Genomic DNA, 25,962 nt, shown 5'->3' with positions numbered 1-25,962 from the left:
TGCCCACCCAGTGCCCCAGTTAATGCAACCGCCCTGTAGAACCATCGGGGGTCGTGCGCGCAGGCTGGTGCCATGTGGGGGCAATGGGATGACCCCTCACACACACCAGAGGGAGCACCCTTGCTCTGTTCTTTTCTGGGAACTGCTATGACCACTGAATCTTTTCTCCTTTTGCAATTAAAAAAAATCCATCATAGTCTTCAATACTTTCAGCAAATATTTACCAAGTGCCTACCACGTGCGAGGTTACAAATACGCCTTATGGGAAGCTCTAGGCTCCCCGCCCCCGGCTGCTGGCTATCTTCCAGCTGGAACAAGACGGCCCAGGCAGCCCTGTCTTTCCTTTGCCTGTTGGTGCCTCCTGCTCGGTCACTGCCCTGTCCCTTCTGCTGCTACCTTTGTTCAGCTCCCAAGGTCTCCGCCTCTGTTTCAACCACCTGCCATTTTCCCTGCCCTCAGCCCTCTGTCTGCCCAGAGGGAGAGCCCACGGCGTGGGCCCAGGAAACCACCCTCAGCCTTCGGGGCTGCAGATCTGCTGAGTAACAGTTCTGGGGAGTAAGGACCAGCCCACCAGAAGGGGACGCGGCAGAGTGAACCTCAGAAGGGCCACCAGCCTGCGGTCTGGGGCCTCCGATGTGCCCCTCACGTGCCTGGTCAGTAGCAGCAGCCCCGGTGAGCCCTGTCTGTCCCTCCTCCTCGCTCAGGAGAAGGCACCCTCCCTGCCCACGCAGGTCCTGGAGCCTGGCTCTCCAGCTGCCCCCTGCCAGGGGCCACCCTGGTGCTGCGACCTCTGAGGGTCCCCCCGCAGCGTGGCCCATGTGCTGTCCACCCCGGGAGTCGCTGTGCTTATGTGAGCGGAGCCCTCCCACACGCCCCAGCCCCGCTCCCCTGTACTCCTTCCTTGTGTAGCCCCCAAGCTGGACCTGCGTAGTGGTCGTGGGGTCTTGGGGAACATGGCCACAGAGGCTGGAAAAGGTGGCGGAAGAGGAAGAACACAAGGCAGAGGACAAGGGGTTGGCGCTTCAAGGTGCATACAGCCTCAGGGAGGGCCCCATCCCAGAAGCACGCGTCGGGTGGGCTTTCTCGGCACCTCAGCACACCGGGGTCTCCAGGTGCTGCAGGGCCCATACCGCCCACCAGGGCCATACTGCAGAGTCATGGGTGCTCCCGGCAGGACCTGGAGGCAGCAGGGCTGGGCTGTACCTCTGCGTGGCCCTCAGCTCGCTTCCTGGGCTCTTGCTGGAGGCTGGGGAGGCCGCCTGGGCCTCAGGAGCCCCTGGAGCGCTGGGCTCTGGACGGCTCCCGGCCATTCGCAGCCCAGCCTTCTCGGTGCTCTGCTCCCAGGGAGCAAGGCTGGAGGGGCGGATGCGACCTTCAGTACTTAATTGCTTGTTGAAGTCCTTTGAAGTCCTCACAAAAGCTTTGTAGAAACACTGAGATTTATGAGGTGCTGTCCTCATAAAAAGCTGACATTTAAATTGTTCTCCTTTTATATCTTTGCCATGAAATTCTTTTGTTTCCTCGGCAGCCATTTCTGAATATTTACTAACATTCAGAGAGCTCTCTGTTCCATGCAAACTCGTGATTCTCTGCGGTGCACAGCGTCCTGCTGGGCACGCGGCCAGGGAGCCGGGGACCTGGGCCCTGGTCTGCAGCCCCGTGGACTGCCTGCCCTGAACGTGAGCAACAGGGCACCCAGCCACCCCGTCCCTGCCTCTCCCTCCAAGAGGAGGATTTTTTAAAAACAATCAGCAAAGCATCATATTTTAATGAGTTTTCTTTGCAACTTGTATGTAATAGATTTTCAATAACAACCTGTAATTAGTTCATTTTCAACTATTCAATTGCTCTGCACTGAGACCATTGACAGCTTCCAGCTGGGATCTTTAAAAATGGAAAGTGCTCGAAGGCTCAGCTCCAGACAAAGGCTGGAAAGTGCTGGGCCTGAAAATACAGCTGCTAGGAGCCAAGCAACAGCCTTGGGAAGGACGGGCCTGGGTCTGACACTTCCAAGAAGAAAGTGGTGGAAGGCCAGCTGGCTGGCAAGCAGCAGGTCTGGCTCAGAGCTGACCCCTCCACGGTGGGATGGGGGCGAGAGTGTCCCACCCCAGCGCCCTGTACAAGCACAGTGTGGGGGGCATTCCGCCAGCCTGCTCCCCAGGGGGCAAGGTACTCGTTGAACAGTCCCTGCCCCGCACCAGGGCTGCCAATGGCTTCCGCGCAGCCGGGCAGTCGATGGGCGAGCGCGCCCTCAGCGGGAGGCCTGCAGGGCCGAGGTCAGGAGCATCGGTTCTGTGAGTCCCTAGACAACAGCTCTGCTCACTTTTCTGTCCTGACTGTCATCACAGAAAGGGGCTTCCAAGGCCAAGTCCAGCTCTCCAGCTGACACCCTGCGTCCTCTCCAGCGACTTGCCTGGGTGGGTGCACCTGCAGCGATGGGGCCTCACTGCCCGGGCAGCTCCCGCAGGCAGGGCGCCGGTACGGGGTGGGGAGGCCTCCTCCCAGCCACTCATTCCCACCTTGTGGCAGCCTCCTCACTCACCCAAGCCCTCGGCCCCTTCAGGACGCCCACACTCCTCCCCCACCTGTCGGAGCCACCTTCCCCCTGGCCCTTAGCCTTGTTGTCTGTAACCCGGTGTGCAGGCCTCGTCTAAAATGCCCCCCTCTGACCTCTCTGGGGAAGGTAGGTCCTCCCTGCCCACCCTGCACCGTTGCTCTCTGTCCCAGCTCCCCCTTGGTTGATTAGATTGTTTTCCTGTTCCCCAGCTGCCTCCCCGACAGCACGCAGGCAGGGCCGGCTGTGCTGCTCGCGGCGGGGCGGCCTTGCCCTCCGCAGGCCAGAGTGGGGACTCGGGGAGCGCTGGCTGACGGGGCGCTCTCCTCCGCCTAAGCTCCGGGTCTCTGCCCTGGCCAGGCCCCAAATGTTCTGGTTGGCTGGCCTGTCCCTTACAAGGACGCCACCCTCCCAGGGTTGGGGAGTGAGGATCTGCGCCTCTGCCTGGATGCTCGACCTCCCTCCAGGGGGCCTGGCCCACACCAGCCCAGGGCAGGCCTGCCGGCCCTCCCGGGGCGGCCCCGGGGCGGCGCGGCTCCCGTGATCATTTCTGGCCCGGGCCTGAGTCAGGGAGCTCGGGTCTCTGTGCTCAGTGTGTTTGCTCAAGAGGCCCGCCCTCACTCCTGCCCTCCGGGCCTGCCCTCTTGCCCTGCCTGGGCCCACCAGGGCGAACTTTAGCTGACAGGTCTCCCGTGTTCAGCAGGACACACTGTGGCAGAGGTGCCACGACCCCGTGTCTGTCTCCCTGTGCAGGTGTTGCTCTTTTCGTGAAGTGGCTTCAGGTGGGAGGGAGGCAGCCATCGGGCCGAGCTGGGGCCGCTGATGGGTTTTGGGTTCTCAGGGGCTGAGCTGAGAAGAAATACAAACCCACACTCTGTGCTACTGAATGGGTCCCCGAGGTGCACAGGGGTCCTGCCTCCGCTGGGGACGAGGGTGCAGCCTCAGGCGCCACAGGGCTAGGAGCGGCTGAGCGGAGCCCTTGTCACCGCACAGTTTTAAGAGGTGGAGGTAATTAGGCAGGCGCAGGCGGCCTCACGGCCTGCAAGCACACTTATCCTGAGGGCCAAACGGCCGATGAGTGGCCCTGGGAGCAGGACAGGAGCTTTATGGGACAGGCAGCTTCTGTCCTCATTAAGGAGGCGTGAGGCCCGCACGTGGGCGCCTCACTCCCCTGGCGGATCAGGAAGTCTGGGCTGCGGGGCGCCCGTGGGCGCCTGCGGTGGCCCAGCCTCGCTGGTGCTCCGCAGCCAGGGTCCCGGCTGTGGGACCCCAGCAAGGTGCTTCCCGTGCTCCCTCTTTCCTGGCCCCCTGGAGACCTACGAGGGCCCTCTGGGGCCCCTGCGACTGTCACATTGTGTTTGGACCCCTGTTTGCCAAGTGTGTTTCTCCCTCTATGTCAGCCCCTCACCGAGCGAACATTCAGAAAGGGCTCTCTGGGCGCCGGCCCCAGGCTCGGGAGAAGGGCGCGTGGTGAGCACAACTGCTCCTGCTTCACGGAGCCTGTGGGCTGGTGCGGGCAAGAGGGCAGTGAGACGGCCCCGGGTGACCGGGGCGGGGGGACAGGGGCTGTGGGAACACGCAGAGCCATCTTTCTCATCACCGTCACTGCCTCCCTCGTGGCCCGACCTGGTCAATGGCTACCCTGCACCGCCACACGCAAGGCGTCATTCTCTTCACTTAACGTGTATGCCACTTGGTCCTGAGTAACCCTACGCGCAGCGTGACTGCCGACCGGCTGCAGCTGGCCCCATCCTATCAGAGGCAACCGAGCAAACTGCAAGTCATACAGCACGGGCAGAGGAGAACTTGGAACCCGAGTTTCTTCCCCCCACAGAACCAAAGGACGGGGACACGACCAGGACCTGAATGCCGGAACTCTCTCAGAACCGCCCCTTGTTTAGGAAGATCCGGTGCTGCATCCCCTTAAATCCCACTCCGAACCCTCGACTGGTGCTCAGTGGGTTTGCTCAAACCCACTGTCAGGGTTTGCCCAGCATTGCCTAGGGTTAAGCCTAGCCTCCTGTCTCCTTGCCAGGTGACTTTACAAGAAAGCTTTTTCTTTTCTCAAAAGCCATGGCATCCCATAGCGTCTGTGCGTGCCGGGCAGCGGGCCCCGCTCGGTCACAGGGGGGATTCTGCCCGCTGTGCGCAACAGGGACTCGGAACCCAGCTTAGCCTCTGGCCAAGAACTGTCCGCAGCCACACGGCTAGTACGCAGCAGGACAAGGACTTGGACGGGTCTGCTTAGCCTGCATTTGTAGCCTTTAGACCACAGCCCTGCTGCTGTGTAGAGATGAACTCAGGGCTGTGGACACACAGACAAAGGTGTGCAGGGCTTGGCAGAGCGGGGAGAGAGAGGAAGGCTTCCTGGAGGAGGAGACCCCTGCGTTGGGACTTGCCATTTAGGGAAGCCACTGTGGGGACCGTGAGACCCTCGTTATTGGAGAATTCGGATGAGTGCAAAGTACGTTTAGTGCATGAGAAGCTTCCGGAGCCAGGCACCTGGGTCCAACCCCACTTTGGGTTGGCCGCTTAACTCCCCTCAGTTCAGTTCCTTCATCTGTGAACTGGGGCCCTGATACCCGGCGCTAACTGAAGCGATGCTGACCCCTGGGACGGCACGCTGACTGTGTTCCCGGGCCCCTCGTCAAGCTCCTGCGGGGGCCTCCTCGAAGCCCCTCTTCCTATGCTTGAGGCATGGAGAAAGTGCCCGTCTCTGTCCTGCGAGGGGAACGGCAGGACTCAGCACCTCTGTCAATTCGCCCTTCGGCCACTCCAGCTGAACTGTTGTATGCCCCTGGGAAAATGAGGTCGCACGGGCAGCGAGCGAATCTGCTACTCGATTTGCAAGTCCTGCGGGAGCCGCTGTGCTTTGTCCCCTTGAGATTAGGGGAGTCATCACACCAACGTCCTGGCCGCAGCCCAAACCGACCCCTGCGGGCAGGTGTTCCCCGTTCTCCAAACTCAAGGGCCAGTCTTTGACAAATCCCGTGCTATCTGAGCCTAGCTACTCACTCTCCCAAACTCAGGAGCCGAGTGGAGGAAAGAGTGGCATCCTTGCCGCCTGCACCCCCATCGGAACTCACCCTCCCTCCGCCCCCTCCGCCTACAAGGAGCCGGGGTGGGGGGGAGGGGGGGTGGCGGGAGCGGGTGCTTGTTGTTGCTGCATTTGCCGTCCTGCTCACGGCCGGCTGGCTGAGAGGATGGACTGAGACTGTGTGTCTGGCCTGTGCCAGGCATGAGTCTTTCTAGAGGAATATGACGCGGCATCATCCTTTCAGTTCTCAGCAACAATGTGGGAAAACAGCTGTAAATTCACCAGGTGACCATTTCGGCTGTTTCTCAGAGTTGCCCGGATACCGAGACGTTGCACCATCAGGAGAAATCCCTATGTTTCTCCCTGCCTGCCTGGAGCTGAGGGAGGGTGTCCGACCCACACAGCCAGCTCCCTGTGGTCCCCGGGCACGACGCTCCTGGACACTAAGCGTCTGCGATCCCAGAACATCCACGCGTGAGGCCTCCTTCCCGCACCACTCGCTGCTCAAACCTTTCCTTTGCCTCCAACACATTGCTCTCGTAGGATTCATTAAAAGGACAAGCATCTTTCTAAAATTCAGATGAAATTTGTAATGAATTTGAAGCGAGGAAAAAAAAAAATACTCATTTAAGCAATGTGATTTTCCCAAGATCCCAGCCCAAGCATTCAGAAAAGTGCAAAAACATGCATTATTGAAAAGCTTTTCAATCGAACGACTTTTAGATTAATCTATTGTGCTGCACAGACAGGGCTGGTGCGCATGTTGCTCGCCAGGGACCCTGGGGACCCGTGGCAGGTTCTGCTGCGTCTTGGGTGGGACCGGAGGGACCAGGAGGGCGCGAGCTGAGAGCCGGCGATTGGGAAAGCCAAAAGCAACCAGGGCAGAGTGTGTGGTGACAGATGGAGGATGAGAGGGAGGCCACCTTCACATTTCACTCATGTCACTGCACAAAGGCGGGTGCCTGGGAGCCTTCGCTCCACCTGACTTAGAAAAGGGCAGAACTGACTTCCCTGGGGAAGGGACCTGTCCCCTGCTCCTCTCCCTGGGGAGGGGTCACCTGTGCTGCAGGGGATGGGTGCAGCCCCACCGGAACCGGCGGAGCTGAGCACGGGCCACCGCCAGTCACGGGACCCCCGACATCGCCCGAGCCAGCTGCAGACCACAGCAAGCGCGTCTCCCCGCGGATGGCGGTGCCGCTGCAGGAGACGATGTGACTTAGGGGCTCCCAGCCCCCAAACTTGCAAATACAGCCTATTTCTCCAGGGAAAATGCCTGAGACTCATCCCTTGAGAGAGAGACTGGGTTGGGGTCAGGACTCATGCTGCCTGGTCCTCAAAGACCCCTGCAAAATAGAGACTAGAAAACAAAAACCTGAAGCCTCAACCATTGCCCGTCCCCCGGCTCCAGTTTTAAAAATTAAATCCAGAACGTTGTTGCTGACATGTTTGAGCTATTGTTTTCTGAGTTGTAGAGAGATTTCTCTAATGCCCGTTGGTTTCTGGGTAGTGAGCTGTACCCCTACGTCTCACTTCAATTACCTAGTTAACATTCACCGAACCATAAATCCATCCCCGGAGCTCTGGGAGTTCAGCTGCGAGTTCCTGTGACTTTGAAAAGCCATTGATCCCGCGTGCGCGCGTCTCCACGAGTCAGGCCTTTAGAGCAGGTTAAGTCACTCCGCGGCTCCCTTAATGTCTGCGAGTTTACATTTTATTGCATATCTATTGTTTGGGTTGGGCTGTGATGAATGGTTTGGCTGCCTGGTTCAAAACAAGTCCAAGGCGACAGCAGAATCTAATTTGCTTTAAAAATGATGATTATCCTGCTTTTCAAGTCATAACCCAGGGAGGAAGGGAACAGCCACGGCAGCGCCGTGCGGGCGACACACATGTGGCCGGAGCAGATGCGGGCCTGTCGCCCTCGCCCGGGGCGCTCCTGCTCGGGGTAGGGGGGGGGCCTCGTCAGGGAGGCCGCCAGGCCTTCTCTCTCGCGGGGGGCAGCGGGGCTGCTTCCCCCCCCTGAGAGTAATGCCAACAGCCCCCTGCCCGGCCCCAGTCTGGTTCCCAGAAGCAGAGCTCACGGAGCCGAGGGGGCTGTGGCGCCAGCGCCAGGACGGGGCCGAGCAGCGCCGTTCTCGACGTCACGCGGCCGTTGCGGGCCATCTGAGCGCTGGCGCCTGGTGCAGCCCCTGTCTCGGGGTCCAGTCTTGGCTCCCGGCTCTTAAAACACACTGACCTTTTCCTTCACAGCTCCTTTTGCCGAGAGGCCTGCTGGGGATGTCGCAGAAGTGTCCCCAGGACACTTGAGGCTGCCTTCCTGTCATGGAGGACTCATCTCTCTGTCACCTGCCCTGCCCACCCCACTCATATCCTGTCCAGATTCGACAGGGATTCAAACCATCAGGAGGCCTCAGCCGGGGGAAGGTGGGTGGGGAGGGTGTCGCAGGAGGTGGACTCGGGGCAGGAGTGAGGTGCCGGTCAAAGCCTAACAACGGGCTCTCCAGAGGGACAAGGCCGCCCCTGGCTTTTCCAACCATTTGTGTGGCATACATTTCTGTGGTGTAAAAACTCCCACCACGAACAACTACGATGAAAAGCTACCCACTGTTTATCTGCCTTGGAAATTCTGAAAATGGAACAGTGGGCTCTCAAGAACTAGGCCTAGGGAGCTGCTGATACTTCTATACATTCTAAAGGTTAGAGGTTTATTTCAGGGAATAAGCTCGTTGCTCCACAGAGCAAGCACCTCCCCTGGCAGGCCAAGCCTATCCGTCATCCACGCCTCATTCGGAAGGACCGCAGGCAGATGTGAGTGTGAAGAGTGGGCAGGGAGGAGGCTGGTGGGAACCATACCCCATACCTAGTCATGCAGAGCAAGCGCAGCACTGTCCTTGGCGGCTGGACTCCGTCCCTGGCGATACGACTGCTGTGAACTGGGAAGGCACCTCTGTGTCAGGCTCACGGACCTTTCCCACAGGGAAGAATCACACTTGTTTCGCTCCTTTTATGTCACACAAGTACCTCCTCCATCTGCTGCAAGAGCCCTTCTTGCCAAGGACTCCTTCTCAGGCCTTAAGAATGTTTGGAATAACAACCGCACGACAGGGTGCCACCAACGCCTTTCTGAAGTGGGGCTCCAGGTACAGGCTGGGTGATGTGGGAGGGGAAGGCCAGGATCTGTGGCTCGGGGCTCCGTGCACCCTGGGAGTCTCATGCCTTACTTCTCAAATTCCAGGGCCCAAAGGTCAAGTTCAAGGACGCCTCACACGGGGCGCACATGCCACCTGCTTTAAGCAGAGCCGGAATACTGTCCGACACGGAGACGCTCCACCTCCTCATTGCTGAGCTCTGTGAGCTCTCTGCCGAAGCGCCCTCTCCCGCCGGGCCCAGCGTGGGACCCTCCTGCAGAACCTTCCTCCTGGGGGCGGGCCCGCAGCCCGGGGGCAGCCCTAACGGCTGCAGGCACAGACCCCTGCGGTGTCCAGCAGGGCATCCCAGGCGCACGGAAGGCACAGTCCCGTGCTCCTCAGGCGATGGCAGGAAGCTCCTTCCTCCAAATGGAGCAGACCGAGCGCTCCCTCTCCCAACCGCCCTCCTTTGCCCTTTTCAAGGTCAGGCTTGTTGCAAAACAAATCCAACCGCTCTCCTCTACAACAGAAACCAGCCTCGGAGACAACCGAGGACAGACGCCAGGCCCCGACACCTGAGGTGCAGGCGTGCCGGCGGACGCCGCCCGTGTGCCCACCCGCCCGGCCGGCGCCTGACTCACGGAAGGCTGTGTAGAGCTCGCGGAGGGTCAGCCAGCCGTCACTGTTGTAGTCATCGAACCGAAGGAGGTCGCTGGGTGAGCATCCCAGGAAGTCCTCCGCCAGGTCCTGCTGCTTCAGCGCGTGCTGCGGGTGAGGAGGGGACAAGGCCAGAGCCGAGCGTGAGCTCAGAGCCGTGGGCTTTGCTGGGATGTGGCTCAGGCCATGCTGGGGCGAGGACTCCAGTGACAGCTCAGCGGGCCATGGGGAGCCTCCGTAGTGCTTGGTTTTGTCTTGTCTGACTGTCCCCTTTCATAGATGAGAAAACTGAGGCTCAGAAGCAGGAGGGGCGTCCCTAAGGTCACACAGCGGTCAGGACAGAGTCGCGATGGGTGTTCAGGTGCGTATGTCTTCTCCCCATTTGGGCAGACAGACCCGACAGCCTGGGATCAGAGGGATCCTTGAGGCCACCTGATCTACCCCTTCATGCTCTCCACGGGGAGACAAAAGAGAAGGGGCCTGATCCAAGGCATCAGCAAATATTATAAAGAGCGGCTGGACTGAGCGAGGGCCCTGGCTCCCAGCTGTGTTCAGCGGGCAGGTCCCTGCTGCACGAGCCCCTCCCTCCCCGACTGCGACCGCCCTTACCCACCCTAGGGCTGCCCTCCCAGCCTCCCAGCCAAGCACACCCCCGGAAAGGGGCAGCTGCCATTCTACTGACCTAGGCCTGGGCGCCCCCCGGCCCCCGGCCTGCCCTGCCCTCCCTGTCTTGCCCTGCTGGGGACACAGACCTCTCTGCCAAAGCGCCCTCTCTTGCCGGGCCCAGCGCAGGACCCTCCTGCAGAACCTTCCTCCTGGGGGCGGGCCCACAGCCCGGGGGCAGCCCTAACGGCCGCGGGCGCAGACCCCTGGGGTGTCCAGCATGGAAGGTGCCCTCCCGTGCCCTGCCCTGCTCTGCTCGGACTTCTGCCCTGGGGACTCTGGCATGGTGCTGTGCATGAGCGCTCCCGAATGCCCCTCTGGAAGAGGTCTGGGCCGCAGGGCACAGAGGCGTCCCTGCAGGACCAGCCACGTGCCAAAAGGTGACAAAAGGTAGATATTCCGGGCGCTCTCGCTCAACTGGAGCCAGGGGCTGGAGGGTCTTACAGGAAAAATGCTCCCAGGGAAATCTCAGAAGAAGGAAAGGATTTTATTTTGGTGGGGGGGGGGGGGGGGGGAAGAGGGGGGAGCAGAGGTATTTTCTCTTTATTTAACAGTCTCAGCTTGGTCTGCTATATTAAAGGCAATTTAATGTGATAATGTTAAAAAAAATGACCTTTCACCCAGCAAGTGAGAGTGGTCGATAAAAGGGAGATCAACCGTAACGCCCGAAATCAATCTTTCAGAGAGGGAAATTTCCCTCTGTCTGTTTCTGCATTGGAAATTGATTAACTTTTCATCGGACCGACAAGTTTTTCCGCGCCGCCTTTAATTCGGTGTCAAGGCAAGGCCCCCTTTAGCTGGGCTCTGCTTGGCAGATTTATGAAATGGACTTTAAATTAAATACATTAAATTTTAAAGAGGAAATCATAGTCCAATTACCACGCTTGTTAATGGCTTCAGGTGCCTCGGGGCACATCGGCCAGGTTAGAACAACATGACCGGGAGCTTCTGTTTACTTGGCAGCCATCTGGGAGCCACGCGGGCTGGGGCCAAGGGCCTCAGCGCCTCTGTCCGGGCTGGCCGACCGCTGCCCCCGGCGCTCCCTGCACAGCCTGTGGCCTGGGGCGTCACCGGGTGGTCCTTCCTGCAGGAACCGGGCTAACGGGACCTGGGCTTTCCCCAAGCAGCTTGCGTCATCTGCTGGGGGTGGGGGCGTGGTTGGCCCCGGCCCTCCGGGTCTCAGCCACAGCTGGGGGCCGAAGCCTATGGAGGTGCTGAGCGTGGCTGGCGCGGCGGAGACGGCGCGTGCGGGGAGCTGAGGGCAGCGGGTGCCTGGGAGGCGGTCCCTGCGAGGCCTTGCACGAGCTGCCCAGTGCGGGCGAGCACCGTGGGGCCTGCTGGTGCCTTGGGATCTGTGGGTCCCAGTGCACGCCCTGGGGGCAGGCTCTGGACTGGCCCGAGTAAAAGGCTGTGAGAGGGGGCTCTGCAGGGCAGCGCTTCGGGGCAACTGTTCCATACTCGGGTTTTGTGGGACCCTGCTGGCCCCACAGACCTTGAGGGGGCCAGGCAGAACTCCCTGGGGGGAGCCATTCTCCCCCAGGGAGATCCCGGGCTGTGAGGAGAGCAGGTGCACGCACACCAGCCCACCCGGCGTGCAGCTCAGCTCCAGGTGTCTGGGGCGGCAGACGCCCCCAGGCCAGCTGCTTGATTTCTTGGAGGCCTGGTGTTTCTCGTGTAAAAACACCTGTGAGGTGGCGGTTATGGCCGTGCCCGCCTCCCAGCAGAGGGTGGCTGAGAGGTGCACGAAGGAAGGGACAGTCATCGAGGGGCAGGCGAGGACGTTGATGCGGACCGCCGCCTCCCTCTGGGCACTCACGCCAGGCCCAGCTGTGCTCAGCACTCATGTGCCTCAGTTGTTGAGGGCCCCTGATGACCCTGTGACAGTCACAGGCAGGACACGCAGGCACAGAAGGGGGAGGTGTCTCCTCAAACCTGCCAGTGGGAAACTGCGGCAGGCGGCCGTTGGAAGAGGTCAGCCTGGCCTTCAGTGAAGCCGGCGCATGCGGCAGCTGCACCGCACAGCCAGGGGCTCCCCTGTGCTCTGCCTCCCAGGGAAAGGCCTGGCTCACCGTCCCACACACAGGGGTCCTCGGCCCGGGTTAGGGCTCGCCCCAGCCCTGTCCATCCTGGTGACTGGGCTGCTGTGATGAGGTCACCGCACCACGTGACGGTTTCTTTAGCGTGGCCTCCATCCTTATTCTCGGCCCTTGGGGTAGGTGCTCTGTGGTCTCTACAGACGAACTTCCCTCGCCCACAGCCCTGCTTGGGGAGGCTGACCCTGCCTCCCTGGTATGTCATGGCACCTGCCTGATCAGTCCCACGGGCCCCAGACTCAAGGCAAACCAGCACGGCAGGAGTGGGAAGGCAGGCCTTTCCGGCCACCCGGCCCACCTTCCTGCCACCGGCCCCGCAGGTCCTCCCCATGTCTGGCTGTGGCCGGGCCCCCGTTGCTCCTTCCTCCCTTCTCTCTGCCACAGACACTAATTGCCCTTGCACTTTCTTGTAGCTGGACAGACGGACACGTGCACTGGCGTTAGGGAGGGAGGAAAGCCGCGGGCCCAATCCAAGTGTGTTTTCAGAGGAAGAGCAGAGCTCAGGGTGGACACAGGGCTCCCTGAGAGGAAGCAGGCTGGGCTTTGGGTTGTGGATGTCTGGGCACTAAAGAACGGGGAGACCCAAGGGGACAGGACTTGGGGACTCCCAGGTTGCGGCTCCAGTGGTGTCTGGGGAAACAGAACCTGCTTCCTTTTAACCTTCCTGCTGAGGGAAGAGAAAGACTCATGGAAGGAAAGACTTATTTCCTAATGACAACATCAGAGCCAGCCCTGCTGAAGCGCGGGTTTGGCCAGCTGGCCACGAGTGTGCCAAGTTCGTGCGTAAATGTGGCTGGAGGCGGCTGGTGGGGTGAAGTCACTGACACCATTTTGTTTGTGAGAGAGTCTCAGGGCCTTTGGCACAAGCTCCCCGGCTCCCGGGGGACGGGGTGGGGGGTTCTCTTGCAGGAGGGAGGCCCCCTAGGCGTCCGGGTGCAGAGACAGCTTTAGCGACCTCCTGGGTTTCTTCATTTACATGCTAAATGGAAAACGGGGTTCCTCCTTAATTTTATTTTCTCTGGACACCGCACTCACCTGAGCCAGTTCGGAGCTGCTCAGGTGGCCGTCACCATCTGCGTCCAAGTCCTTAAACAGAGATTCCACAAGGAAGCGCTTCTGGGAGGCAGGGTCCCCTCTGCTGTCCCCTTCCTGGCGCGGCAGCCGGCGGGTCTGAAGCGCCAGGAGGACGTTCTTCAGGCGGGCATAGTCGGCCATGGTGCACGGGTCGCCTGGAAGAGAGAAGCAGTGGTTGTGGCAGCGAGCCCCCTCCCGGGGGCGGTGTGAGGTCGGCCGTCTGTCCATTCCACCTGTAAAGAGTGTCCGGGCGTTTGCTGCGTGCAGTGCGGGTGCCCCTGGAGTAGGTGGGATCTGTTTGTCCACCTGCCCACCAATCCACCCCATAAATATTCACCGAGCACTGGATACATGCTACACGCGATGCAAACGCTGGAGGGAGCCTGCTTGTCCACCCCACAGAGATTCCCTGCGCACCTACTGCATACCAGGCCCAGAGCCCCCGCCAGATGGAATGGGCGAGTCTGTCCAGGGGAATCCACAGCGGCAGCCCCACAGCGGCTCTGGGAAAGCCGGCCCCAATTCCATTTTGTAATGCTCATCTTTGTTTTAATCCCACCTTAAAGGCTGCTTTTGAACACTTGGCCTCATAGACTCGGGGATGTTAGTTAACAGGACTAATAAGCCCTGCTTAGGCTAATGAGGTGCACTCCCCGAGCTGGGTTACTTCAAAACAAACACGCACGCAAGTCGATGGCCAGGAAACAAGAGGAAGCTTTACGGGAGGATCACCGAGCGCACAGCCTGTCGCTCGCAGGCCTTTGTCAGAGGTGTGCTTACTGCACGGCATCTGGGCCACACAGCATTTTAGCAAATGGGGCCTGGGATGCTCTGCGACCTGACACAGGTGATCTGCCTGGTGGCGGGCCACTAGGAGAAACCCCCTATGAGGCGCAGCCTGCAGATCGAGGCTGCAGGGTGTTGGTGGCAGGCTGAGCCTGCAGCCCTGCTTCCGCCTCCCGGGGACAGAGGGCTTCCTGTGGCTGGTTTTGCTGAGTCCTGGTGGGATCCTCACTGTCCGCCCCAGGCGGGAGGCCAACGTGCTGCTAGGAATGGACTGTCTGGGGCCTGGAGCTCTTCCCCTTGATTCCGAGGCCAGTTGAGGGCATCAGGTACTGGCTGGGGTTTGGAGAGCCACTGTAAGGCAGGGCTGGTGAGCACCGGCGCCCGCCCACTGGGTCTGGGTCCCGGCTCTGCTGCTGCCGGAGCGTGCACCTTGGACCAGGTGCCTCCGTGGTCTCGCCTGGGAAGGGGACGCACATGGCCTCCTACATAGGGTTGCTAAGAGGACTAAAAAAGATAGGCACACCAAGAGCTTCGCTTGGGTTTGGCACGGAGTGAGCGCTCATAAAACAAGAGCTGTTCTCCCCTTATCATCATTAGGACCACGTTTGCTGAAGAGAAACAAATAAACATGGAAGCTGCTTGGTAGGGGAAGGGCTCAGGCGGAAGTCTGCCTGTTTCTCTCTCCCTAGACAAGCTGGGATGGCCCAACTACTTTTTCCTGTGCTTGTTTGTGTTTCTAGATTTTCTTCCAATTTGGGGTCAATTGATTCTTGTCAGAAACAGATGCCTGTTACCATTTCCTCCTGTGTGTTTATTTAGAAGAAAAATCAATTGCTGTGTTCAATATAATCAAATCTATTTGTTCACTGGGAGCTCCACGCTCTGACGGGGCGGCTCCCCCGCCCCCACCGCGCTGGCGCCCTCTCTGGCTGGCAGGGTGTCTGTGCGGAGACCACTTCGGGCCACCAGCTGGCAAACCAACCCTCAGGTGTGTGCAGCTGCACAATGTGGAAAAGCGCGGCCATGTCCTGCTACAAAACCGCGCCGCCCAGGGGAAGGTGTGGCAGCCTGTTGGGTTTCTCTTCTTCCCAGGTCTGGATAAAGGTCAGCTGTGGCAAAGGAGAAGAACAGCTTTGTCCAGATCCTGCCCCCTGGTCCTCAACAGGGTGAATCTGGTTCTGGCAAACGAAGGAGAAGTTGGGGGGCCGTGCAGGAGTCCAGATGAAGCTGTGGTGCGGCTGCTGAGGGGGTCTCTGTGGGGAGGATGCCCAGGGCCCTGCCCTGGAGGGGCCCGTGGGCTCTCCCGGGCGCAGGTGCGCATGCCTGGAGGCTGCGAGGCCGGCATACTCAGTGGATGGCTATGGGGTCGACTCAGAAATACTGCAGGATGATCAGCCTCCAAAGAACACGCCGCAGCAGCACCACCTGAAGGATGGGCTGGGAGAGGGCAGATGGGCAGAGAAGTCTCATTCTCACGGGTCCCCCCAGCCCTCTAACCTCCCTCACAGCCCTGGGTGCAGCCCGGCGCTCCCTGAGCTGCCTGCTGCCCTGGGCCAGGCGACTGCAGCGAGGCAGCATCCCCCACACTGGCGGGCGCAGGGAACCCCCGAGGTGGGTCCCGCTGGTGGGCTGCAGCACAGGCCCCCAGGCCCTGCCCCTCCTTCACATTCCTGCAGTTCACTGCGCGTTCACAGGCCCCTGCTTCTCCGCCCTGGCAACTGCCTGTCCTGGGCCTCCAGGCCAGGCAGGGATGCCCACGGCTAGACAGCAGCCGGGGGCAGGGTGGGCGCCGCCAGGCTCCAGAGTCCTCTCCCTGAGCCCTTGGTCCTGCCCCTGCTGGAGCTACACAGGCCCAGCCCCTCCCGTCGGGCACTAACTCAGACTCTGGGCCAGGTGACGCTGGGCGGCACGCTGCGGGGACAATGGGGCTCCGGGTCCTGAGCATCCAGGGGCCGTGGAGGGGCAGCCAGCGAGGGAAGGGCGTTCCGGATGAGACCGCGGGACCAGGGCATGTGGGGGAGAGGAGGCCCGGGGAACAGTGGGCCAGGCCGTGGGGGCCGCAGGTGCCCGCCCTGCCTGTAGTTGCTACCTTAAAACGGGCCCACAGATCTCCCCTTCCCACCTTACAGGGTCATGACCTTACAGCAGCCATTTTCAGCCTTTGTCATCTCACGGCGCATGTAAACTAATTACTAAAATCCCGCGGCGCACCAAAATATATATTTTTTGTCAATCTCACACACACGAAAAGTAGGTATGACTTTGATTCATTCACACTGGGCAGCTATGGTTGCACTGGCTGCTGCCATTTTTTTTATTTGACAATCTAAGAGAAAAGAGGTCGGTGCCCCTGACTAAGTAGCTGGGCACTGCGTGTTTTAAGCATCTGCGTGGCCCACCGGTTGGAAGTCGCTGCATTGAAGGAAATGCACGGGGACTCTGCCAAGCCCAGGTGGTCAGCCAGGCCTGAGGACGGCTCTTGATGGACAGCCCCGAGGAGCCGGAGCATGACTCACTTGTCTTTGTCCCCTTTGCCAGTGCCCCACGCCTGGCACAGGTGGCCACCGTATCAGAGTTTGCAGAGAACAGAAAATTTCCTCCCTGCCTCCCACCACTCGCAAACGTCCCTCTGTGGGGTCTCTCACGGGGGCGGGTCCGTGTCTAGGGCAGCCTGACCCCGATGAGCACCCCAGCAGGCCTCGCACGGGCCCAGCCACGGTCCCGCCGGCCCAGGTGCCCTCCACGCGGCAGCGCTGGCCTGGCCAGCCCCTGGCGCCGGCCTCGGGCTTCCTGCCAGCGTGTGTGTGCGGGGCTCTTCCTGCTGCCAGGCCAGGCCTGCTTTGGCAGATAAAATATTGATCAGCCTGCTGAGGAGCCCAGAGTGGGATCCTATTTTCATGTCAGAACTTGGTAATGAACTACATTCATCAAGCCCGCTCTCCATGAGAAAGGTCAGCCGCAGATCTGGCTAAGTTGCTATGACACCTCATTAATCTAGTTCCCTCAATAATTGTCCCTCTTTGAAGATTCTAATGTTCTCCCAATTCCAGCCACACTCCCTCCAGGCCGAGGGAGATTATTATAGCAACAGCACAGGCACATCCGCATTTAATTTTTTGAGTAAAGAGAGATAGGAAGCAGGTAGCAGCCTCTGGAATTAAATGTCCATCAAAGGAACACTTTCTATTGCAAAACAAAGGGAAGCAAGGGAGACATTGTGAATGTTCCATCAGCCACGCGCGCCCCCGCCAGACGTTACCTCAAAGGGACCATCTTCACTCTGTGGCAGGCGAAGCTTCCAGCCCCAGGTGGGGGGAGGGCTGAGGGCTCCAAGGAGCCAAGGGCAGGGGGGTTCGTACAATGCGGTCAAGGTGGGAGATGCCACCCAGGTAGAGTAGCTCAGGTTCCGAGAGTGAGGCAGGTCATGTGGTAAAGGCTCCTGGTCGCCCAGGTGCTGGGTGCAGGAAGTAGCTGGAGGCAGGTGAGGGGAGGCCGGAGACACCTTGCACCAGGGAGGGATGGTGCTGAAGCTCACTGGGAAGGGGCAGCCGCTCCATCCCCCTGCCTGCATCAAGTCCTTAGGCCCCCTCTCCAGCACGCCAAGCCCCGCCCAAAGAGCGCCGGCGAGCACTGCCCGGGTTTCTCAATCACTGCACTTGGCCCGGCCTCCCTGTTCGTCCACGGCCAATTGCCAGGCTGCCCTGGTGGGCCGGGACCCCCAGGCTGGCGTCTTGCCTTGCTGCGGTGGCATCCCCAGAACCTGGCCCAGGCACCTGCGTGTCGAAGGTGCGCATTAAATGTCTACTGACCGACTACAGAATCCTCGTCGGAGAGAGGCAGCCGCTGGGCTCAGGGAGTGGCTGCAGCCCTGCGCCGAGGAAGGGACAATCCCAGCCGCCCTGAGCTGCAGTGACCAAGGACCGGAACTCTAGAGGGGGCCCATGTCACCCATCACGTCAGCTCCTCGGGGGGAACCATGGGGTGAGGTGGGTGCAGTGGGGCAGCTCCAGAGTGTAGCCATGCTCACTGATGCCCACGCCGCCCTGGGCTGGCCGGGGGCACAGACCCTCCCTCTCCGGGGGGGCACCCCAAACCTGCCACAGTAGCCCTGCAGGGCGGCGTCTGCACGGCCTGGCTGGGGTGGCGGTGGCAGGGTGGTGAGCCACGCGTGGGCTGCCGCCTGCCGGACGCTGGGTTGTACAGAAATGCCTCCTCCCAGCCTCCTCTGGCGGGCACACGCAGTGCCCCGGAACTGCCTCTGGCGCGGAGGATGACGGACGTTTCTGCCCTCTTGTTCTGCCACTGCCGGTGGGCACGGCCCTGCACAGATGACAGGCAGGGGCTGGAAGGGCAGCGCGGGCAGGGAGGCTTGAGGGGGAACCGGAGCACAGCGCAGCTTCAGCGAGGGCCCACCTCCTGCCAGGGCTCTGATCGGCGACGGAGACCACGCTCCCCTTGGGGCCCTTCTGTGCTCTCAGGAGAGCTTTATACTCAGGCAGAAGTGCAGAGTGGGCTGGATGGGGGGATCCGAGGGCCCTGTGCAGACCCCACCCCCGATGGCCAGCAGGGGGCTGGCAGTTCGCTCACTGGGGCAGCCCTGTACTTCAGGAGACCCCTGCACCCCCCACATTTCCTGGAGGGGACTGCAGGACACAGACTACTGGGTGTCACCAAGAAACTCCTCTGTCACTAGCAGAAGCAGTCCCTTTTGGGGGTGGGGGAGGGCTGAGGAGCCAGGGATGAGAAGAGAGGAAGTGCTGGGGGGTGGGCAGCTGCTTCCCAGACCATGCACAGTCCCAGCCCTTCTTGCCCCGGCGGGGACCCAGCCCCTTGGCTCTGACCCTCGGACCCTCACGTGCAGAGGAGCCCGAGGGAGGGCCTGAGCGTGTCCAGGGCCTGCGGGCCTGCTCGCGGGCAGGCTCCTCCCAACCACACATGGACATCGGCATCCCGGGTCCCCACACTGTGCCCAGCGCCCCGAGAAGCAGCGTCACTTGCCGCTTGACAAAGCTGCGATCTTTACCACCAAAACAAAAACTTGACTTAATCATCCAGCACCGACGTCACAGCTGAACGTGGCTGTGATGCACGGGCCTCGGTTGCGATGTGTCATTCTGAGGTCTGTTTTGAAACCGCTAAGTTGTGCAAAGAGCAAAATGCATTTTGCTCCCAGATCTAATTTATGAGCTGCTGTAAATTTACTGGAGTTTAGCTTAAGAGGAACAGATGTTTAACTTGATGTAAGTTCAGGAATGTTAACAATACTTCTGCTGCCATTTCTGGGAAAATGCAATTAACAATAAATGCCAAAACCAATGTGTTCATCTTTAAGACACATTTTCACTAGCATGGTACAGTTTTACTGATGGGGTTGACCAAGCCACAAAACTTTGAAAATTCCAGGAGATAGTTAAGCACATATAACACGGGCTCCTCACAATCCCCAAACACACACACACACAGATGTACTCAAAGTTGTGCCACGTAGTGACCCCTCGCTGGCTGCTTCCTGGGACTTTTGAGCCGATGGGTCACTGCTGCCCACACTCAAGGACCATGGGGCGGGGTTCAGGCCACGGCCTGAGCTGGAGCCACTGGCTAGTCCCATTACCTGCCGAGCCGGCCTGCAGATTTTGCTCCCAGGGGCTCCCTTCCCGAAAAGCCCGTTCTTCAGATCTGACCTTCCTGCCAAGGCCCAGCTCCAAGGAAGAGCTTCTGCACACACTCAAAGCCGCACAGCCTGGCGCTTTGGTCCCTTAAGCACTGAGGAGGTTGCCTTACCTCCAACCCATTTCCTCCAAACACGGTGCCCCAGGGCCTTTGCATCTCCTGCATGACAGTCTTCACTCTTAAGGAACCCAGCCATGGAGCCCCTGGGTGGCCGCTGGCATGGGCCACAGGGACACTGGTGAGCTGCTGTCTGCCCACAGTTTTGGAGATGCTCAGCCTGCTTCCTGCCCCTTCCGTCACTCGGAGTGCCACCCGAGTCCCCTCCTCACTCACTAGTCCCAACCCCAGAACCAGCAATGGGCCCAGTGCACCATTACAGTGTCCTCATCTGCTCAGGTGCCCAAGGGGCCTAGCATCTGGCTGGCCAACTGTCCTTGGTCCGTGTCCTCTGCTCTTTTCCCTGGAGGGTCCTATTTTCCATCCCCTCTGCTTTGAATGCTCTGAGTTCTTAAAGGTACGGAGCCCACTCTGGGCCCACACACAGAATCTGCACATCCAAGGCTCCACAAGACCTACAACTTTGCCTGGGCCCAACACACAGGCCACGCTGACCTCTGAGCTCTTCCCAAGCTTCCCCAGCGGCTGTACCAGAGCCCATCAAGCCTGCATGGAAATGTCTACCTCCAGTTGCCCCCGAAATCACAGGCAAACCCTTGTCTCCGTTTTTGCCCGGGCATCAGGTCATTTTAATTAACATAACCACCCAGGCCTTGGCTAGATAAATGGCACATTTGCGTACAAGCGCCTGGTTCAACGGGAGTTGCTATATGACCTGCCATTTGATGTTTATGATCCTCTCTTCTATTCTTCTTAGAGAAAGCAAAATCCATTGGATTTCTGGACCAGGGGTCCACATACACGTTTTACAGGTGACTGGCACATCTGCCACGTGGCCCCAGAGTGAAAGGGTGATGTTTGAAAACTGAATAAATGCAAAAGCCCTCCGTGCGCTTCCCACCAAGGAGGGAAGAGGCCCCAGGCAGGCGCCCCTGGGGCAGCACCCGCCTCCTCCCCCATTTCTCCAGATCAGGGCTCTTCCCAGGGCACCCTAATGGCCGGCAGGCAAGGAGACTGGGGCCAGGGCGGGTTGAGTCCACGCCTCATCTGCCTGGCGTGGCCGTGGGCTTTCTCTCTCCTTGGTGTTGTTCAGGGTGTTTGCTCAGATGAGGCAACTTTCAGCTTCTCAGCCAAACTCAAGAGCCACTAGTGTTTTTTGTTTTGTTTTGTTTTGTCTTGTCTTTGACAGGTCCTGCCTCAGATTTACTTGTACAACTAGCACAGGAGGACACCACCCCATGCAGACAGCAGCCTGGGGGCGCAGCAGTCCCTCCGTCCTCACTTGGGCAGGCAGACGCCTCTGTTCTGGAAACTTCGTGGGTGCCTGAGCTGGAGCCTGAGCTGGAGCCTGAGCTGGAGCTGCAGCCTGGGACTCTGTCTGAGCCTTGGCCTCGGGCTTTGACCTGCAGAGCCGGAGACCCTCGGAGATACAGGCCTGAGCGTTGTCAGTGGAAATCAGGCTGTTCTGCAGGGTGGCAGGGAAGGCATTCCAGGACCCGTATGGGAGGTGTGGCAAGGCTTATTTGGGTGCTTGATGAAAAATCAAATGAGGGACTCTCCTGGGTTCTCACTGTCTCCTCTCCAGCCATCCCGCCATGGAGAGTCCAACCATGTCCTCAGCAAGGCCAGAACATAAGCCAGTGTCCAGAGCTTCTGCCTTGTATTAAAGCTCCGTCCTTAGGAGCCCACACCGCCTGGCGCAGCCCCAGTAGCTGCTAGACACGGTCTCGTGCTGCCGAGGCCGTGAGAGAGAACGTGTGGAGGCAATGGGTGAGTGCGGGCCATGGGACGGGAGTGAGTGCTTCTTTGTTAAGTTGGGTTTATATTACCTTCGGCTTGGCAAGAACCAGGAGCTTCCTCAAAATAACCAATCAACTTCCCAAGCTTTTGATAGGCCCATCCCCTAGTTAGATGGATAGGCCTCTATGGTCAAGCACCTCCGTTGCTCCCATTAACAATCCGGGACTGGAGGGGGAAAGGGAGGCGTGTCGGTCCCCTGGGGGGAGCAGTGCTGTGGTCCCCTGCAGCGTGTGACGTGGTAGCTTCCTGGCTGAGCAAACAGGCTTATACTCCCTAGTTTATCAAGCCCCTTTGTTTCCTTCTTCGTGAATAATTAGCTAACTATCCACAGTAACAGAGCACAATCGCCACGTTTGGGGTGAGTGATGTAGGCAAGTCAATTGAATTTGCCCTGCTGCCCTCCTGGGTCTTGGGCTTGACCTCCTGGGGCTTTACAAGGGCCGCTGGTAGACATGGCACGTGCACTTACTGCCCTGCAGTTGTTGGCCTGCGTTGTCTTCAGGCCCTTCTTGTGCCTCTTGGCAAAGTACACATTCCACAGGAACCTGGGGTCCGCTGCCCGAAGAGACTTGTATTTTATGATCGGGGTTTCTTGATGCCGGTTCTGTGCCATTTTGGGGATTGTGCGTGGGGTTGCTCTTGGGCTTGGCCACGTCTGCACAGAAGCCGCTGGCTCCTGGGCGCCTGAGACCGGAAGGGAGGAGCCACTGGGTCTTTAAGGCAACAGACAGACATGTCCCGCCTCCAGGGGGAGGGCGGCATGGGCTGCCCATTGGCACCATCGAGCTGAGTCCCCAGGAGGGAGCCGCCTCCATGTTTACAGGTCCAGTTCCACTTGTAGAAGCTTTGCTGGGCTCATGGGAACATGCACTTTAGAAGGGACGGTATTACAGGAAAACTGGCCTCAGAAAACAGGGTCCACTATAAGCCCGGGATTTGGGCCTTTTCATGGGCTTGGCAGGAAATGACATTTCAGAGAATCACCTGCACAGAGGTTTTCAGACCTCAGATGCCTCAGACATTTCCTGAGGTTTGAAAATTTACCTTAACCTCTCTGATTGATGTGATTGACAGTAAACCCCAGGTCAAAACAAACAAACAAAAATTCACAACAGCTCTGAAGGAAAACCACAGCATTGGGGGCAGAGTCCCGGGGCCTCGCTAGCGCCTGCGCTGCAGGAGGAGAGTGAGGAGGTGCCGCTTCCCGTGCCCGAGCCCTGTTCCGGGGCGTCCACACCGGACTCGGCACAACGCGGATGGCCCACGGCGGCGGTGGGGGGGTGGGTGGCGGCGTAGACTCTCGTCCCACTGACAGCCAGCCCCGGACGGAAGGACACGTCTGAGCTGCCAGCAGGCTGTGTGGCCCGAGGCAGGATAGAAAGAAGTCGGGGAAAAACCCTGGCAAATGGAGTAAGGAAGTAAGAGCTCACCCGCCTCACACGCCTCCACCTCAGGGCATAAGCAGGGACACGGGTCAAGGCAGAAACCCCTGAGGTGGTCGGCGGTCCCTGAGTCACAACGAGGTCCCTCCCAACCAGAAGGGGAGTCATAATTTGGGGCCACAAAGCCTGGAGACGACCCCCACCCTCAGAAACACATAAAACTCCAAGAACTAACTGACGTGCGAGCAGCTCAGTCTTGGTGGCCCGTGTCCACTCGGGAGGATACGTACTTTCAGCTTTTTTCATAGCGGCGCCCGTGCCCCAGCCTCTTTCTTTCTCTTTACCTGATAAAACTTGCTTTATTATCATTCTGATTTGTCTTTGAAATCTTTCCTGGGTGAGTCAAGGACCTGGAGGTCGCCTGACCCTCGGAAGGTCCCGGACTGTGCTGGGGCGGGGCCAGCCCCCAGCAGGGCAGCCGTCAGGGACCGGCTCAGTGTCCAGGAGCCAGAGCCTGGCTGTGAGAGGGGCCGGGCCAGCGGGGAAGGGCGGGACACGGGGACCGAAGAGAAAACCAGGTTGTGGCTCCTCTTCCAGCAAATTGAGTTATTCCAGACACAGCTCAGCCGTCGCCGCGGCTCTGCTCACTCGCAATGGGACTTTGCGGACATGCTGACTCTCATTAGAGTCCACACACCAGGAAAGCCTCAGTTCTGTCTTTGCTCCTCTTGTAAGTGAGTTTGCAGACCCTGAGAATGGCCTCCTCATTGCCTTATCTGGCAAGAAAACGGATTCAGATGAGAGGTTCGGGATCCACAGGAGATGGGAGCGACAGGGAGCTTCCTAAGGAGAATGTATACAGCCCTGCGGAGCACACCCGAGGGCAGACAGGCAGGGCCCAGGGGCCACGGCCGGAGCGAGGAGGCCTGTCGGACCCTCAGGACCGGAGACGGGACCCTCAGGCTAGCTTGCCTGTCACGTGATTAGCATGCTCGCCTCCCGGAATGTTTGCCTGTCTTCTCTGGGGCTTTGAAAAGATGGTTAAAAATGTCATCAACAACTTTCCATGGCAAAGGCCAAAAAATACCAAAGGCCAAAAAGGCGGGCGGCGGCGGGCTCCGCGGGATTAATTGGGGGGGTTAACATGGAACTGGAGCCCACGGCACCGTGAAGGAGCGCTCGGGGTCCACTTATCTGAGTTGCATCCACCTGAGCAAATGGCCATGATTACGGATTTTAAGCGACTTAGTAGAATTAATGGGTCACAGAAAACAGTGTGGGACTAAAAGTAAATCTAAAACAAGGGAGTCTGCTGGCTTGAAAGCGGGGCTGCTGCATAGGAAGACCAGTGGTAATTTGTTTAAAATGGCACCCTGGTCTCAGGAGAATCTTCTCTGGGCTCAGGTGTCGGAGTTTCTCATTGATGGGGTGGCGGGTGGGGGAGCCCCGCTCGGTGCATAAAGGTATGGGGACTGGAGTTAGTTCTCTTATTGGCGGTAACATTGGTTAACAAAATTATATAGGTTTTAAGTGTATAATTCTATGATACATCATTTGTATATTGTACTGTGTGTTCACCAACCAAAGTCGAGTCTCCCTCCGTCACTGTCTGCCTGCCCTTTGCCCGCTTCTAGCTCACACCCCACCCCCGTTCCCTCTGGTAATCACCATGCTGCCGTCTATGTCTGGGTAAGTTTTTTTTGCTTAACCCCTTCACCAATTTCACTCAGCCCCCCAACCCCCTCCTCTGACAGCTGCCAGTCTGTTCTCTGTATCTATGCGTCTACTTCTATTTTGTTTGTTAGTTCATTTGGTTCATTAGATTCCACGTATGGGTGAAATCATACAGTATTTGTCTTTCTCTTACTGGCTTATTTCACTTAGCATAATGCTCTCCAGGTCCATCTGTGCTGTCGCAAAGGGTAAGATTTCCCTATCTTTTATAACCAAATAGTATCCCATTGTGTAAATGCACCACAGCTTTTTTACCCACCCCTCTACCGATGGGCACTTGGGCTGCTTCCAGATCTTGGCGATTGTGAAATCTCTCCCTTTCACCTCACTTGGCCCTCACGTGTGCTCACAGGATGGGCCGGGGGCTGGTGCGTCTGCCGCCCGCATGTACTCCCGTTCTGCACGTGTGCACGCGGAGCTCGCCCGTGTGCTGGGGACTCAGTCTTCTCTCCCTGAGCCCCGCTTCCTCATCTGCACGAGAGGGCTGACGGCCTCAGTCCCCGGGCTTGCTGTCAGAGTCACTGGCCTAGGATGGCACCTCGCCTGGCACAGAGGAGGAGCCTCTGGACAGCAGGGAAATCCTTTTTGCATTCTGATGGGTCAGACTCCCAAGACCTTTGGGGTGCGGGGGGAGTGTGAGGTCCATGGAAGGTTCTGGGAGGTCAACCTCTTTCTAGAGGAAACCCCTCCAGGGTCCTGATCCCAGGGCCCAGGATAAATGTCTCTCTCCCTGGTGGTACTGGGTGGGGGCGGGCACCGATGAGTGACTGCAATGGAGCTATAAATTGTTCTACTTCAAAGCAGACATGTTAATTTTTTGTAGTTACAAACCTGTTCTCTGCACACTGCAAATAAGCACCTCAGCCCCACACGACATTTCCCGGTCTCTCTAAAGACACACGAAGCAGGTAGTGGAGCCAGAAAAGAAACATGAAAATACAGTTGCTGATGAGCCTAAAACTCATTTCTTTGAAGCTTAATTGATGGGCAAAGCTTCTGGCCCCAGAGAACTTCAAGGCCCATCGTGTGGATATTCAATGAAGCGTCTCTGTATCGTTGACCACGCTAAACTGGAAATCATTATATGGTAATTGCAAATACATTAATAAAATGATGATGTGGGTTTGCTCATGACATAAAAAAAGGAATAAAATAATTCACTCAGATAACTTAGCAAAAGTGTATGGTCTGCCCCTGAGACAGATGGATGCGGGCAAGGGCTGCTGGGGTCCCAGTCTTCCCGCCCCCTAGAGATGGGGCCCAGCCA

General features: G+C 58.8%; 1 protein-coding gene across 6 annotated transcripts in view; it reads right to left on the bottom strand.

Moving 5' to 3' along the window:
- FSTL4 (follistatin like 4) overlaps positions 1-25,962 on the bottom strand; it is a 359,817-nt gene that overhangs the window by 99,174 nt on the left and 234,681 nt on the right. For all 6 annotated transcript variants that reach the window (XM_054568477.1, XM_054568474.1, XM_054568472.1 and 3 more), the window contains 2 exons: positions 13,168-13,361; positions 9,361-9,484 (listed from right to left, as the gene is read on the bottom strand). In XM_054568477.1, the coding sequence (XP_054424452.1) occupies positions 9,361-9,484; positions 13,168-13,361 (318 nt within the window). The remainder of the gene's footprint in view (positions 1-9,360; positions 9,485-13,167; positions 13,362-25,962) is intronic.

Source organism: Pteronotus mesoamericanus, unplaced genomic scaffold (assembly GCF_021234165.1).
Source record: "Pteronotus mesoamericanus isolate MK-2021 breed Mesoamerican mustached bat unplaced genomic scaffold, CSHL_Meso_final contig_2, whole genome shotgun sequence".
NCBI classification, from domain to species: domain Eukaryota; kingdom Metazoa; phylum Chordata; class Mammalia; order Chiroptera; family Mormoopidae; genus Pteronotus; species Pteronotus mesoamericanus.
Note: the sequence above shows the minus strand (reverse complement) of the source record. Positions and strands in the feature narration are given on the sequence as shown.